Source organism: Egretta garzetta, unplaced genomic scaffold (assembly GCF_000687185.1).
Source record: "Egretta garzetta isolate BGI_Z169 unplaced genomic scaffold, ASM68718v1 scaffold447, whole genome shotgun sequence".
NCBI classification, from domain to species: domain Eukaryota; kingdom Metazoa; phylum Chordata; class Aves; order Pelecaniformes; family Ardeidae; genus Egretta; species Egretta garzetta.
In genome coordinates this window covers 1,046,245-1,063,460 of record NW_009260397.1, presented here as the reverse complement: position 1 = coordinate 1,063,460, position 17,216 = coordinate 1,046,245, and the positions used below count along the sequence as shown (strand labels likewise).

Here is a 17,216-nt window from a genome sequence, read left to right as displayed (position 1 = left end):
TGCACAGAAGCCCTGATCATGGAACAATGCTCACTCATCAGGCACTCTCCCCAGATGCACAGCTCCCCACTGGAAACTCATCACAGAGGTAGAAGGCTACACCCATCATGATCTAGCCCAGCATCAGTTAGTGCTGAGAGCTAAGCCAGCATTAAAAATACATACATATATATATATACACACCTCCCCCTCTCTGCAAGAGAGGAAGACAGTGTGAGTTTTCTGCCAGTTCAAATTTCTGAACCACTTCACTGCAAGAAAGAACAAAGCCCATGCCAGCACACAGGAAGGGGACAGGAGAGCAATGCCTGAAGTGGGGAGAGAACGAAGAGAATGAGCAGGACACCAATTTAGACTTGCTTAATTGGTATGGCAAACCCCCAAGTTGTTAGATGCAGTGGGTAGCACAAAGAATAGAGACACTATACCGGAGCACATAATAGGCAGCAATAGCAAAAACTAGATGCCAGTTTAGATAACAAAAAGATGGTCTGGCACCAGAGCACAATACTGGAATTAGAGGGACAGGTTTCTATTTCCAGTCTATCAGGAACACTGGGTAAGTTTTAACCTCTCTCTGCCCCAGGTCCTGGTTTCATGATACAAACTGCTCACCAGTACTCAAGAAACTGATGAGGCTTAAATAATTTTTTTAAGCGGCGTCAGCTCCCTGCCTGCTTCACAGCACAGTTCCACAAACATCAGGGTAAGGGTTGTGCATCGAGCACCAGTGCTGGTGGCTACTGTGGGAAATCATACAGGGGGACTGAACCATAGCCCCAACGTCCCCTTCTGATGTTACAGACTGGAGCTTTTCTTCTTAAACAATAAGCTATTTAAGAGGCACAAAACCAGTGCATGATAAATGATGCAATGTCCTCTGAAAGTCTGCAATACGCCACTTTAATAGAGACTTCCAGTTTATATGTGCACTGCTCCACCTTAATATGAGTGAATGCCAATGTCCCAAAGGGTTGCTTCAGAGCTGCTGCAAACCGCTTCAATTTTCAACAAATTAGGTAGAGCCCTCAGACTGTAGGAAAATCACTAATGTAACCTTCACTTGAAAAAAATCCATTCAGAAGGTCTAGTTTCTAATTTCAGTTCTGCCCAGGAGAAAACACAGCGCAGCTCCACAACTTTGTAATTCTTCCTAGACCTGAGCAAACAGGGGGCAGAGAGAGGAACAGTTCAGAAATCACATTACATTGTCTGATCAACATACACGACTGCTGGTGTCCCACAAAGAACTAATAGATCCCATTATAAACAAACAAAAACCCACCTGTCAAGTCCTACTGGTACTGCTTACAGCAAAGTATGTTGACCTATCATTATTGGTTCATGGTTGGTAAGAGTATCCTAATGGCACTTGCTCAAGTCTGGAAGGATTTATCTGTACTTCCTCACAAGCTGCTATGAGATCAGGGAGTTAAATGAGTTCTATACAGTACAGTAGCCTCATCAAATAAAGAGGGATACAAAGAAAACAGGAGAGGTCGCTCAAGGGAAAAGAAAGAAAAAAAGACAAGGGCAAAAGGATGAGCCAGTAAGTCTTCAGTGCTGTACTTGGAAAAGAGAAACCTGCTAGACAGAATTGGAATGAATCACTTCAATAAAACAGTGCTTTTTTTTTTTTTCTTATTGTCCAGATGTTTCCTCTTTACACTTCTCACATTTAAAGAGAAATGCAACAGCTAGAAGTCTGGCCAGTTCACACCAACAGTACTTATAAACCCCTTTGTTGATAGACCACTGGTTTGACTCCATCCTAGCTTAGAGGCACTTGGAAGTTACCATTTTCAGTGGTAACATTTATTTGCTGATTTTAGTTGAGGTCAGACTTAGCAGATTTCCCTATTACAGGGAAGCTTCAGGGCATGAATCACATCCCAACAGCATGACTGTGAGGACATTTGGAACTTGATTTTGAAAACAAAGTGTTTTTAAAAAATAGTGGGAGATTTTAAAACAAGTTTTGGCCACAAAACAGTATGATGGAGGAACTGTTTGTTTTTATAAAGACTGGATCTCAAACACATGTTGCTGTAATACTGCAAATAGCCTTATAAAATCTGAGACAAATCACTGGCCTTGACATACACTGCTTTCTGATTTTGCATTTTTACCCTTGAAAAAGTTCGCAGCCAGGTACATAACTCAGTTCCCTTAAAGCACAGGTTTTGGATCCTCAGATCAATGGGAACAGTACTGACATGCAATTGTTTTACAGTCACTTGTGAGGAACATCCAAGCTCCGCCTCATCCTGCAAGGAGCCATCCTGATCTCCCATCTTCAAAGTGCTCTTGGATCCCCCTGCTCCTCTCAGCTATGGGAGAGATGCACTGTCTCTTGTGGATCTAAGTCCCTTGATGAATGTAGGGTATGACTTGCAGGATCCAGAGACTGAGGTACCCTCAGCCTGAACCCTCACAGGCCAAAGAAGATGTTCACAAGTTGTTTTTCATAAAACTACACAGACATTGGCTTTCCAAACCACGAGAACAATGAGGATGTTTTCATTAACTCAGTTTTGGTTAATATTCCAACAGTCTCACTTACATGAAAAGGAGAAAAGCAGAACCTAGAGAGCAAGCCAGGCACAGATCACACCATGGGGCACAAAAAACCCCATGAGCAACAAGAGGAGAAATCTTACAATGAATGGAGATATTTCATACAAGTACCTCCCCTCCCATGAGATCAGTGGTGACTCCTCTCCTCTAGAAGAGCCTAGTTCACTGCGTTTTGAAAAATGCATTATTTGGACACTAGGAACAGAGCAAAGACCTCACTGCTTCCTCCTTATCCCTCCACACAGGACTCCTGGAGATACAGCCGCTTATGACTCCTGACTCAGCTCTTCCACTCTTCCCAACACAGCACTCCCATTCACAGGACAAATTCCCGCACAGGGGGAGAACCATACATCTTAATCAAGACTTAGATGCAAGTCTGAAGGCAGACTTTTGCACTTCCTTTGAACAGCCTGTTTAATTTTGGGAAGCACTCCTTACAACAAAGTTTCTCTAATGAGCTTCCCTCCTAACTCCTCCCGGTCTCCGATTTCACAACTTCCTTGAAACAAATGGAGCATTGCTCTATAGAAAAAGCAACACTAGGTCCCTATTCAGCAAAATGATGGAAAGTTTTTTGAACTGCAGTGTGTGGCTGCTTTGTCCTTCTTTTGTATCTGCACGGCTAATTTTCTTTCACAAGATGGAGAACTGTACGTTGATTAAGACAAAATTTCCCCTACTTGCCCACAGACCACACTACAAGCCTCTCGACTTGCTTTGTAGTTTGATGTGAATTCAACCATGATACAATTTTCAGAACAGATCAATTTGGGAGGGGGAGCAAACACGCAGGAGGAACGAACCAAAAATCACTAGGAAGTAGTTACTCAGAGACAGTTATCTGGTTTGCTTTCAGCTTTTTCGAGTAGCTACTAACAAAAAGCTGAACACATTTGCACAGCCAACTCAGGAACTATTGTGCTAATGCACCAGAAGAAATGTATGCTAATGTAAAAGAAATGTTTTACATGGTCTCTGCCCTCCGTCCTGCCTTTACCCACCTGATCTGCAGTCACCACCACCACAATTTTCTCTTCTGTGGAGACACCACTTACGATTCTTGAGTACTGAATGAAATTTATACATATTTATACATAGTCATCTATAAATGTGTGAACAGTTTTTAATATATATAAAAATCACATTTTATAAACCTGTAATAATAATTACCTACATTTGTATCTCTTTCCATTCCCCTTTCATTATCACCGTCTTCCAGAAGTATGGATTAGGGGGGATTCTTGTCTTTCTGTAAAGTACCTGGCATGTGTATTCTTTTTAGCTGCAGTTCCTGGGGACTACACAAGCATATGTATTTAACAGAACAAAACGGCTAGATGAAAGATACAGAGCCTCACCTAGCTTATGGCTGTTACATATGCTTGACAGGCAGTAATCCTTTCTGCCCCAACTGAATTTAAATTATTTAAATCAGCCTGCTTACCTTAACTAGTAAGGGAACTTGTTCCACCCCATTGCAGTCCCCTGCAAAGAAAAGGCCATGGCTCGCCACATTCAGTACATCGTTTACATTTTACAGGAAAACTAGAAACTGAGACTCCCTAAATTCATTTTCCAGCACCGAACAGGCACCTGAGCAGATCATTTCACCTTTCAGCCTGGTTTCTGCCTGGGAAAAGAGGGCCACACTATTTACTGTGCACTGTGGAATTGCAGTTACTCCTACAATGAGCCAAATGTTGTGGTGCCCAACTTCAGAAAACTTGCTTAGGTCTCTCCCCTGTGAAAAAACCTTAACAGCCAGTGAAATACTCCTCTGCAGGTCTAATTTCTTCCACTGATGTTAAAGAAATCTCAGTTGCTCACTTCAGTGCGGTACAATGAAGTCCTTAACATCTTATTCACTTAGTGAATAAACCATGAGCAGATGTATGACAGCACACAGCATCTCCTCCAGAAGTGCTGTGTCAGCAGCACAAGGGAAGGCTGACCTGCACTTGCAGGGCCAAACCCCCTTATTTTTATAGGGCTTTTGCCTTGCAAATGTCTGGGATTTAATAATGTAATTTATTCTATTATCCTTCTCCACTGACACCATGATTATAAACTCATAGTTGAGGCACAGACCTCCACACATATTTCTTTAAACACTCAATTTGCAACTGAAATTTTTGGCTCAGCTCCTGTTCTTCTGGTGTTTCTAATGAGAAGGCAAAACCCAGCAATAATCAAGTATCTCTTCAGCTACTCCCAGCAAAGAAAGCAACAGGATATGCAGAGCCTTGGTTTTCCTTTCACCCTTCGTCTTGGAGATCAAAGCCTGCTGCCAGGTCTTTAAAGATTTGACAGAATCATAGAAATCAAATATTGAAATGATCTATTAGGTCCCATCTTGCACATCATCTCCTTGGGCCAGATAAGATTGCTCTCTGCAACAGTTTTTGGAGGTTTGTCATGTTTGCTTTTTACTGCCCTACCTCAATGCACAAATTTTATCAAAATTAAAAGCTTTCCTGCTTTCAACTTTACTTGGATTCTTTACACAGTATAAAACCACCAAAGCTTTCAACACAGTTTATGAAGAGAACACAGCAACTAAACAAAGGGAACCAAACATTTTCTATCCACATAAGCATTATGGCCCAGACCAGTCAACAACATCAGATTTTAATAACAAAATACATGACTGATGAAACATTCTTCACTGCTCCTACGCTTATTTTTTTAATTCTATAAATAAACCCTTAGTGAGTTAGTTAAATAAAATCAAGCAGTGAGTTGATGCCAGTTGTTAGACCACCCCATGAATAGTATAAGTCCTGTACTTGCACTGTTCCCACTGATACAATGCCTGGCTGGGCATGGTGAATTCTTTACAACAATGCTGCTGATCCTACAGAAGTGACCGCTGTGGTCACAACTTTAACCCCTGCAGTCCAGGGATCACAATAACTGAAAGTCTCTTTTCTTTCTGACAACCCTCAGCATGTTTTGAAATCGCCCCTTTTGCCACAAGCTGGGATTGCAAGCTTGACTTTGGGGGTGTATAATACATACCCTGGCACACAAAGCTACACCAGCCTGTAGAGAGAGGAGGCAATGCATGTTACAGACCCAGCAGCACCACTTAGGTTTATTTAGTTTATTTAAGTATGAGAGTAAACGCTGGGATTCAATGGCAATAGACAGCCAGCCTGTGGCACGCAAACTGAAGAGAGGTCAGCTAAACACAAAAAATAAAAGCAAATACATCCAGACTAGCCACTACTGTTTATATATAGACACCACACTTGTGCAGGGACTCCACACCTACCCCGGGAGCTCCTGGGCAGACTGTGGCAACCCAGGAAGACAAAAGCAGTGCAGACATCAATTACAAGTCAAAGGGTGAGACCCTGCGGATGCCACAGAAAAGCAGATACTCTATTAAACTCAATCAGTGCTGACCCAAGCAAACCACTAAAAAAAAAAAGTAATCAAAGAAAGAGAATGGAGCTCGGATTGATGCATACATTCATGTATGCTTCCTCTTTCTCTGTCCTTCACATGGTTCATAGCTTCCAAAACTACTCAGTGCTCCGTTCTTCAGACTGTATGATGTCCGTGAAGAATAATATAAAGACAAAAATCAAATAAATGAAAAAATTTAATGCTTTGGCTTTCTGACATCAAAGACTAAAGCAAATCGTTGCATTTGGTCCTTGAATTCAGGAGTAGCAAAGGCTAGAGATGGTCATCAGCGACCACAGAAGCCCTGGCTTTCAAACAACTTGCTGAACAAGGCAGTTACCTTTCTCCTTGCTCAGTCTTAGGCTAACCTTGTCAAATGTACTTCATTTGTTCTTTAGCGAAATTAGCATAAAGCATTCACACAGGTATGTGCGTATGGAGATTCAAGCAGACACATCCGCAAAACCACACTTTTTCTTTCCTGCCCATTTATGACCGACACCTCTCCGTGCTGTGGCCCAGAAACACCATTGGTGGAAGAAGCCAACACAAGAGGCCTGGCAAACAAAATTATTCTGTATAGCTGCCTCTTCTGGGCATGAGCAGTAAGTCACTCAGAATCACACAATCTGAGGAAAAATTAGTAATAGCTATTGCACTGTCCCAACACAACACTTCACATACCCGATACTCCCCAAAATCAGTTCTTCAGCTAACTTGACACACCTCCTTGTTTTCCCCCCCTTTTTTTTTTTTTTTTTTTTGGTAAAGACACTTCTGGAGACTTTCTGGAGAACATTTACATGACTAGCAGCCAGGGAAAAAGAACAGTGTCTTGGAGTCTCACCAGTAGCCCTTGAGATACACTGTTTACTGGCCGGAAGACTGGCTTTAGTTACAGAGAAGAAATGGACAATGGTGTAAGTTCTCTGACCTTCTGGGAGCCCTTAAAACAAGGGATTAGGAGAACATGAAAGAAAAGAAAAAAGGACATAAACCAAGGTACTACGCTACTCTAAAGACAACAACCACATATGTGCAAAAAGTTTTGGAATAAAGCCAAGCCCAAATACTTACTAGCTACTGCACTTGCTTTCAGGTAGTCCATATGCATATACTAACATCACAACACATCAGCATGGCATGCCAGGAGTGAAGAATAAGGAGCCTGCAGAAATAACACTCATCAAACTTTTAGTGCAGATGTGGCAGATGTTTTAGGAGATGTCAAGAGGGTCAATGACCCTCCTTGTCAAATTTTAAGTCAACTTATGAAGACAACAGCGACATTCTGTTCTTCAGAATTAGCGACTGAATCTACCTTAGACAATGAAATTGCAAAGCTTAATAGTTATTAAATTACAAAGGATTTTTTTTCTTCTTTCAAGAGTTGTCCCAAGTTCCTAAGCAGTCCAGTAATTCCTCTCCTCTTCTTCATTTGCATTCTTGGCTCACAGCCATTTCAGAGATCAGACAAATTCCATCTGATGAAATTAATCCACTGTCTCAGGTTTAAAAGAATATCCAGGTGATCTTTCATATGGATGTAGGAGTCTAGTTATAGCCATTATTCCAACTGCGCAGTTTAAAGTGTTTGTTCTTTAAAGTAAAGCTACTGTACAGGAAGAGTGTTTAATCCACAGACATTGCACATAGGTGCACATTCATGCACACTAACGTGCAAGTCATAAAGAGTAGGCCATAAACCACTATCAAACTAAATTACAGCTGATATCTGCATTTTTTCCAACACCACCACCAAAAAAATCCAACAAGCAATGGCAATGTTTCTTTGGAAGTCTGGCAAAACACGAAAAAAAATACACACCTAAGCCCAAGTAACCACAAAGTACGATCAAAAAACCCACCTTTTTTTTTTCTCCTTATTATTGCCACAGACTAGAGTTTTCAATGAGAAATTAAAAAAGCTAGTCTACCAATTGTTGTTATTTCCTTGTGACTTATAGGTACCCAAATATAGAGATAACACAACAATCACATTAGAAATAGAAAGCAAGATTTCAGAATAATTTGAGAGCAAAGGCTCAGTAACTTCTTATGGAATTTACGTGCTTTGGAAAAACCCAGCACCATGTCTTTAAAATGTTCTGTAACAAATGTGTTTCCCCTGATTTGAAGAAGAAAAGAGAAGAAATGATAGGTTTAAATAGCACCAGCATACTATAACAACGAGCACTTAAAAAAACAACAAGTTTATACAGAACACAACATTTTTCAAGCTATGTTCTCTATCAACTCCCACACACATTCAGATGCAGAGAGTTATGATGATTCCATTTCACATTTGCAAAACATCACTCCCCTCCCAGGTTCAGCATGGCATTGAATAAGTTTTGAAACACTGCACTTCAGAAACACAGATACCTGGAGGTTCAGGCAAGATCTGAGGAGTCTGCTAAAAAAAACTCAGGGACAACCACAGGAGATATTAATAAAAGAAGAATTTTCATCTGCTTTATTTGAACATTAGATTGTGAGTATAACATATATATTAAGCTAAAACTAGAAAAAATGATCAGCAATGATATGCAATAGGAAAATTGCTCACCAAAGTTTCCTGAAGTCATTAGTAGGTAATTTAGAAATTCTGCATGGAGACAGGAATTGCCCCCTTCTGCTCTCGGTGTCAATGTGGCTGCTACATACAGCACAAATCCCACAGCGACAGAAACCATTTGCCATAAGAACCATGACTTACAGTCTATTTCCCAAATATTTTAGATCTTTTGAATCAAAATTTCCACCTACAATGCCAGAAGTCATCAATGTATTAAAAAAAGACAGCAGGTGACAATGTTCTTGACCAAATTAAGGCTCAGTACAATAACTCCAAAGGGAGTTTGTCCAAACACAATAAAAAAAGACCCATGACGTGCGGTATCTGGCCTAGAGCATCTACACGGATTGCTGAACCACCTGTGAGAAATGGCACACTTTTACATTAAAGTTAATCTCAAAGTTAATTACGATTGTTATTTCTGCTCCATTGTTTTATAAATCTAATTTTATTTATAAATATCTTCCTGCTTTGCTGGTCATGTACACAGGAATCTCCACGCCCCTAATACTCCAAGGGACATCAATCTTGAGGAAATGCAACTCCCACACTTTGACTGTTACACAGGAAAAACAACGTTGTTATGCAACACTATGCTGTTCCAAAACATCTCAAAGTCAGACCCTCAACTTCAGAACTTCAGCAGCAGTTTCAGAGACAGAAATGGCAGTTCATCAGCTATGGAACAAATTCACAGAGAATTGCAAACAGGGTCCAGATAATTACAAGGTTTATGCATAAGGCTCTCCACAGCAAAACCAGGTATTCCGTACCTACAAATGTGTACACGCAGGTATTTAGGAAATCCATAGAGTGTAGGACTTCCAAATACCCTCATATTATTTCCTAATTTGACTGCAGATTGACCAACAGAAATGCTACCAAATATTACTCTCCACACCACTTCTCTAACATTTTCTAACAAAGAGTTTTGGGGCTTTTTTGTTTCCGAACTTATAAGTGGTCATCAATTAAGCAACTTTGCCAAGTTTTGTTTGTGAAGGAAGGTTATCAGAGATAACCCCTCTATCACAGATAACCCCAACTGAACAGAACTAAGGCACAAGTTCCTCTCCCTTGTTTTTCTTAACTATATCTTTTCCAGACTTGATATTCCTACTGAATATTAAACTCAAGTGTAATTTTCAAAAATTCATCTTCCAGAATGCAGCAATTGAGCTAATTTGAAAGATTAATTCCTGTCACAACACAGGTAAATAAACCCAGTAAATTCTAAATAGCAAGAATGCAGTTAAATGTCCTCGTGAAGGACTGCAGCTAACACATCCAAAATTCAGCTAGCTCCACAGCAACAACTTCACAGGGTGCGGTATCACTATTCAGTAACAATTTTGAATAAACAATAAGTAACACATCCATCTTCAGTAAAAGCAGATTTCAAAGAAACATACAGTATAATCTCCTACTCAAAACGTAGCTTTTCTTAGAGTTAAAAAAATTCTGCAAAAATTGCTAGGAAACATTTGATCATTACAGTCACCACTTCTCTGGTTTGTCTCTTATCAAAAAGACAGGCAGTTTGCAAAGCTTTGTGCTCAGTCTCTCTTAGCAACCTTTCCTCAAAGCACTGACCTGGCCTGACACTGATAAAGACTGTGGGGAAAGCACAGGCAGAAGGTGATATGGCTCCAATCATACCTTTTACAAACAGATGCTCTACAACAGATTAAAAAAAAAATAGGAACTTGATCAATAGAGCTACCGCTTTCCAGGATCATAAGACTGTATGTAGGACACCTGTTAAGAGCAAAAGCATCCACTCTCTTTCAAAAGGCCAATTATCCAGCATGAGATCAGAGTCCGGTCAGCACAACTACTAATTAGGGTTCTCCCAGCCTTTTTAATTTACAAATTGCTTCTCCATGCCTTCTCCCAGATTCTGAGAGTTATCACAAATGTCTACAAACACAACTGGACAAGTATTTCAAAGCAATTCTGTTCTGTATAGAGTTAATCCAGTGCATTCAAAATAACTTACCCACTAATAGCTTCACATCTCTGACGGTGAAATCCGGGTCAGGCATTCTATAATTAGCAAAGAAAGCAACGTTAAATACCGTCAAGATAAGTATGGGTACACTTTCGTTACCATAATAAAAGAGAAATAAATGTATAGTGCTCTTTGTCCATAATGCAGTAGGTGGAATCCAGCAAGGCCTCTCTGAAGTGTGGACAGTGCAAGTTTTAATGACATACATAACATCTTTGCATTGGCAAGTGTACAAAAGTTTCTCTACTCATAATGAAAGAAGAGAAGAGGTGTCTTTTCAAGCGCTCTCTAGCAGCACTGGAGTGGGAGGGAAGAAGGGGTTGGGGTGATTTCAATAAAATCCTAAACCTTTATAGCTCGTTCCTGCTAAGCAACTCACAGCACTTTGCAACTCAACTGGTGGTGCCTCACGTGTATTCCCCGAGGTGAGCATTATCACATTTGCCAGTGGATACAAACTGAGGCATAGAGCAGTGAACCAATTTGTTCAAAGTCACATCACCATAGGTTAGATTCACTGCTTGGAAATAAAATATAACAAATAATGAATTAAAACCCTTTTGGTTTAATGACTACTCCAAACCTCCTTGTCTGGCAGAAGACAGCCTGGCTGCATTTGGTGGGTAGGGAAATTGTTGTTCAATTCAATTTGGGCTAATTCAGAGCTAAATTAAATGGTAGAATAATTGGTTCACGGATGTTGATGCATTTATATGATCACTTCTAACACAGGCAGTGTTTTAGGGTTTAATGTAATTAGACAATAGCCTAGTACATTGAGTGAGTTTTACGTGTCAGGAGAGAGTAAAATCCTGCAACATACAGACTGGACGGAAAAAGAAAACAATGTAATTAGACAATAGCCTAGTACATTGAGTGCGTTTTACGTGTCAGGAGAGAGTAAAATTCTGCAACATACAGACTGGACGGAAAAACAGTAGTGGGGTTTTAAAGCTGATTGACTTCACCTTAATGACGTTATTTCACATTGCACAAAAACTGACTAAGGAACTGGAATGAAAAAGAGCCCTGTGGGACCAGCCAGCTAGGTACTCTGTCTGACTTGCACTGCTCTGGGTTGAAAATAAACAACTTGCCTCTGGTCATGAAGGACATTTGACATAATTCAGTTAGAAATCAGAATGATCCAGCCCATAGGCAAACTTTTAGAGCAATAGTATTTACTATTAAGAAAACACTGAAAAGTAAACAGTGCATTTACTGTCATGCATATATCTTGAGAAATATTTGGCAAGTTCTGTTTGTCCACTCTGTTTGTCCAGTTTTTTTTACCCTTATCACCTTCCTCTAGTGGGATGTGGAGGCTGGACAATATCTTTTGTTAGTTCTCCGCCAACCCTCTCATCTTTGCATTTAGCTGCAAGGGCCCCACAGCTTTGGAATTCACTCCCTCGATGGAATGAAACAGCCTGAGTCTACTGACCTTCAGGGTTCATTCAGAGCTCATCTTTTTTTCCAAGCACTAGAAAGTCAGAAGTAGGGGAAGGAGGAACTATTCGAGGGCGACAAGAACATGCAAGGCTTATCTTCAAACACCGCAGCTTGCCTCTATTTTATGTCAGACACGTAGAATTAGATGGGCAATCTTTTTCACATGTGTATAAATCAAAATAAAAATCAACAACCAAGATAGATAACAACCCTAACCCAGATGCATACAAGCAAATCCAGTCTTTTTGAGAGCTCCAGCAGCAGCTGACAATAAACATTACTCAAACTGGAAGAATACAATCCTCCCTAACAGTAAAATTGCATGTTTAGCTCTTTGGAGAGCACACCTGGCATATCCTTGGTTTTCTCTCTGCAATCTCAGGATGTATCATACATTAGAGAAAGAGTACACCAAGGGAAGAATTTCAAGCTTGAACACAGAAGGTTTCAAGTACAAGAACCCATTTTCTAGCTGGGTTGCCTTGGGAGGTCCAGCTTTAATTCAAGCCCCTTCTGCTTGCTGCTGAGACCATAAACGACTGCACTTCTTTGTCTCCAGCCCCCCCCCCCCCCCAAAACTGTTTTCTTGAATGTCACCAGTCCTAAACTAATCAGTAAGTGTTGGTTCATTTGGTTTTCTGCATATAAATCCAGAATACCAACAATGCAAGAACCCAGCAGATTTTTTTTTCCCCCTCACTGGTATGCAATTTTCAGACAAATGCATCTTGTGTAAAAACACTACAAATGCTTTCAAAGATTTCATATATCATAAAAAATAGGTAAATAGTATAGCAGGGTGACTTAACACCAAAACATGAGACTTTCAGCATTCTGTTATATACAAATCATGTTGCATCAAAAAGAAAAGAAATGCAAACACCATAGTGTGCACTGGTGCGAACTTGCACTTTAGTAAATGTTTAAAGATTTGCTGGAGAAGTCTTCTATTGAAGTCCTAAGGAGGACGAGCTCTGGCTAGCATACGTATCTGATTAGCCACAATACAATGCAAGATGACCACTGTTCAGATAAGAGAGACATCATCTCTCCAAACAGCATTCTCTCTCCAAGTCATAATCCTGGAAACATCCAAACAACCCTCCGAGAAAAATAGCTGCTCTTCTGCTACGAGATCACAGGTGGACCTTCCTGCTTCTAGCCATACAAGTAACAGCTCAGGAGGATCAGAAACAGGAAAGCAATTTTCAAAGTTTCATTAGAATAATTTTTCCTCATTCATCTCATCCCTTGCCATTTCGGAGTACCTCCAAGCACAGCAACCAAACTGTTCAGCTGTGCTTTGTACATCTGCCAGGCACAGACACGCAAGCTGATTGCTTAACAGCAAAAAGAAATGGAAGCATATATCATCAATTATTCAAAATGTCAGAAAACTAAAAAACCATCTTTTGTATTTTATAAAGCACTGTATCTCAAAAGTCACCCTCCATATATGTGGATCACCTAATCTACCATATCACGATACACAGAGCCTCCTCTGGACAAAAGACAGTAGTGCTAGAAAAGACCCAGTAAAGCAGAATTTCCTCCAGAGCCTGAAGTGGAACATAAGGTTCCCGAGTTTCATCAGCAAATGACTCAGATCCAAAGGCAAACTGTCCAGTCTCACTCTAGTGATGGAAGACAGCAGACTATGACACTCATTATTTCAAGCAGTAAATATCAGGATGATGAGACTAAAGGTTCTCAACATCTCGAGTCAGTTAGGCAGGTGGCAATACTATGCTGATCTTGCTGGAATACAATGCACACAGCATTTATGTATCTACACATCCACAAAACTCATATATTGCATGCCACCTACTTCTGATAGATACACGTAAGAAGTGGAAATGTAAATAAAATTAAATCATGTTATCCTGCAGAGTGCCAAATAGGAAAGTTTGATCATGCATTTCACTTCTGTCATTTAAAATTCACATAAACTGTGTTTCCAACCTTCCCTCACTCTAGTGACATTTATGCTATTAAGTGCGTACAATTCCTTTACAACATCATTTCAAACTAATAAGTCATGCTTATTTAAACAAAAAATGTTAGAATGTTGAATGTGCTATAAGAGATTACTGATCTACAAATTCTAACATTCTAATCCCGCAGAGCAGGCAGTATTCAATGACTCAGCAGAGAATGGAAATATAAAAACAATTCACCCAACTAACTGTGAAATGGACAATTCAGCTGATTCCATGCAGGAACCACCCAAAAGTCACGTATCAGATAAGATTTTGTCAGTATACTACTTCATCAAAAATATCCTCAAAAGAAATAAAAATCTTCGGTATTTTTACTCTCTTCTCTGATGGCAAGTTCCAGCCAAAGGACAAAGTTGTACATGATGTGTGGATGGTTCACAAAGGGAGAAAGGGAAACAGGCCTAGAAGGAGGAAAGATGTCAGAACAGTATTCGAATGATACCGGCAGTCGGTAGGAAACTGAGAAGCTGGCTAGTCAAGCCTGGCTGCTGAGACTATTTTAAGCTCATCACAGCAAACTGAAACACGTATTTCTCCTTCATTATCCAAAGCATTAATGTGTGACTGAGAGTCAGGTAAGTGACTCCAAAACTCTTGCTGTGGATTAGCATTTACTCCTCTTCCACCTCTTTGCAATGCAGTTCAGAATTCAATAGATGCACTATCCTAACTGCAGAGCCGCAGAACTCCAACTGAAAATGAAGGCATGCAGCATTCAGTCCTGCTACTTCTTCACTTCCAATGCATGTTCTAAAACTGCTATTTATTTGACTGCTTTGATAATGCTTGCAAAGAAAGGCACCTGATTTTCAATGGTCATCCTTGAGGCATGGTCATCTATATAAGGATTCACACTGTGTATGTGTGCATAGATGTTAAGTATTTGAGGCCAGGTCTTTTTTTTTTGCCTCAGCAAAACACAGAAGTACCTCTATAACCTGGCCCGTCTGTCACATGGCGTATAACCATAGAAGGCGCAGGTACATGGCCAAAGCCCTCCCTTCTTCAAGGTCTTAACAAACATTACTGGTGGCTTCCAGGAAGGAAGAGAAATAGGAAAGCTGACTGTGAATGCATCTAAAACCAAAACATCTTGAAGAAAAACAAGCCAACACATGACACGAAAAACCAGATTATTCTTTACATGATCCCATTGGCTCGAGGAATCTCTGAACCCCTGAATCAAGAAAGGTCAAAGACCACTCACTGAAGGCAATACACACCAGGAGGCTTCAGTGAAACCACACAGCTAACCGAAAGTGGAGGGAAGTGCCAGGTGGCAGCTCTCCAGATTTCGGGCACAGGAACAATAGGGAAGCCAACGACGATGTGTGAGCTGAGATCTGAATGTTGAAATGTCTAAGGTGAAATTGCCTCATTATAATTGCCTCCTGAATAATGAGCTGTCAAGAAGAAACAGATATTACAGCTTGTGGTTACAGACACCAAGAAATCAGGTATCTTTGTGAAGGATCTTGTGCAACACCTACAGCACATCAGGCAGCCTGAGCTCTGGAGGGACTGCTGTCTGGAACAGGCAGCCATAGGAAACACTGGTCCCAGGCTGGGGTACTTGTTACCCATCTCTGGTAATGCCCTGCCATTTGCAGCTGAGGATCTGAAGCCCAGTAATGTTTGTATCTGCTCTCACTTCTACACTTCTCCGCTGATGGAGCACTAGCTGAACAGGTACCGTTGGCACAGTAGGAGCTGAAACATCTCCCCAGTTTTCTTCTTGTACTGTGGGGAATTTGTGAACCTCCTCACACATAGGAGGAAGATCTGGCTGCTAGGAAGGTGCAGTAGTATTTCTGGCTGCTAAACACTCCCCAATTTCACAGAAGAGCTGATGGCTTCTTCCAGAAGAAATTCTTGAAGCTTTTATCACTTGCCCTTTAGAAGCAGCAGTTTAAAACCAATGCATGTAGAGAGAGCAGTTGTCTCAGATTATTTTCCACAGTAGGTATGTCCTTCAGTTGACTCCTCCTAGAGAAGCGTCTCTTGAAGAAATAAATTGAACAAAAAAGTGGCAACAACCTTCAACAACAACAAAAAAACCCCTCTCTTCCAAGTTGAGCAGAGAAGCCAAAAGGAGGGTCATAAAAACAGTCTCTAATGCAGCAGGAAAAATCATTCTAGGAGGGAAAGCTCCTGTATTTGGAGGCTGAGAGGAAGCGAGGAACTGGGACGCCAAGTTGGGTGAGTAGAGTGGAGAGCACAACCCTTAAGGGATCAGGAATTTCCTGTAAATAATAAAGCTCCTGCTGTAAAAAAGATTCAGCTTCCAGTGATGTTTAAATATATACATACAGTGTAAATGTACATTTGGACAAGCACTCAATGGAGATGTCGTTTGTTGTCTAGGAACTGGGCTGGCCAACAGTGTCACGAGTGAACGTGTAACAAATGGTAGTTTAAGGAAACTCAGCTGAGAAGATAAACAAGAAAATGATTCATCAGGAAAGATGATACTATAATAATTAATAAATAAGCTAAGAATAAGGAGGTGGCTTCTGCAGGTGAAACATAATTAAGTTATGAACATGCAAGACTTCTCTGCTTCTCAGGTTTTCATATGAAGGTTATATGGAAGGTTGTAGACTTCAGGAATATCAAAATAGATGCTTTTGTATTCCCTCTTCTGCACAAACTTTAAGGATCAATGCTTTTCACCTGACCACACCTTCTCTCAAATAATACAACAAAAATATTAGGTTATTTTTCTACCACACCTACCAGGAGCATAGAACTGTTTAGGAACTGTAAGAGACCCGCCTTTCTCACTTAATAGCTAGGTTTTCTACCTATCTTCTAAACCATTATAGAATACATGCATGTTTTCATCAGAAAACTAGGATACAGTCTAGGAAAGGCTTTGTACAAACAAATAAAAAGATGGTATCTTGGTGTTTGCATATTTTTTTTTAACAAGAAACTAGGCTGTGCCTCCAGGACTAAGTAGAGAAATAGCTGGGCTTAATAACCACAGAAAAAATATCCCAATATGACATAATGGCACAACAAAATATACATTACTGTAATTACTGCTGAGTACCTAATAATCGCTTCTTGTTCGGAGTTGAACATATAACACTGTTTTACTACATCATGAGAAGCATCACAGCAACTCTTATTTGCTCTTACAGTAAAGGACATAGGCTTGTCAAATACCCCAAACACTCTT

The 17,216-nt window shown here is 40.3% G+C and overlaps 1 protein-coding gene across 1 annotated transcript in view; it reads right to left on the bottom strand.

The window, feature by feature from the left end:
- LOC118452738 (lysine-specific demethylase 2B-like) overlaps positions 1-17,216 on the bottom strand; it is a 31,205-nt gene that overhangs the window by 10,301 nt on the left and 3,688 nt on the right. Inside the window, exon 3 of the mRNA XM_035898543.1 lies at positions 10,569-10,615. Within this exon, the coding sequence (XP_035754436.1) occupies positions 10,569-10,615 (47 nt within the window). The remainder of the gene's footprint in view (positions 1-10,568; positions 10,616-17,216) is intronic.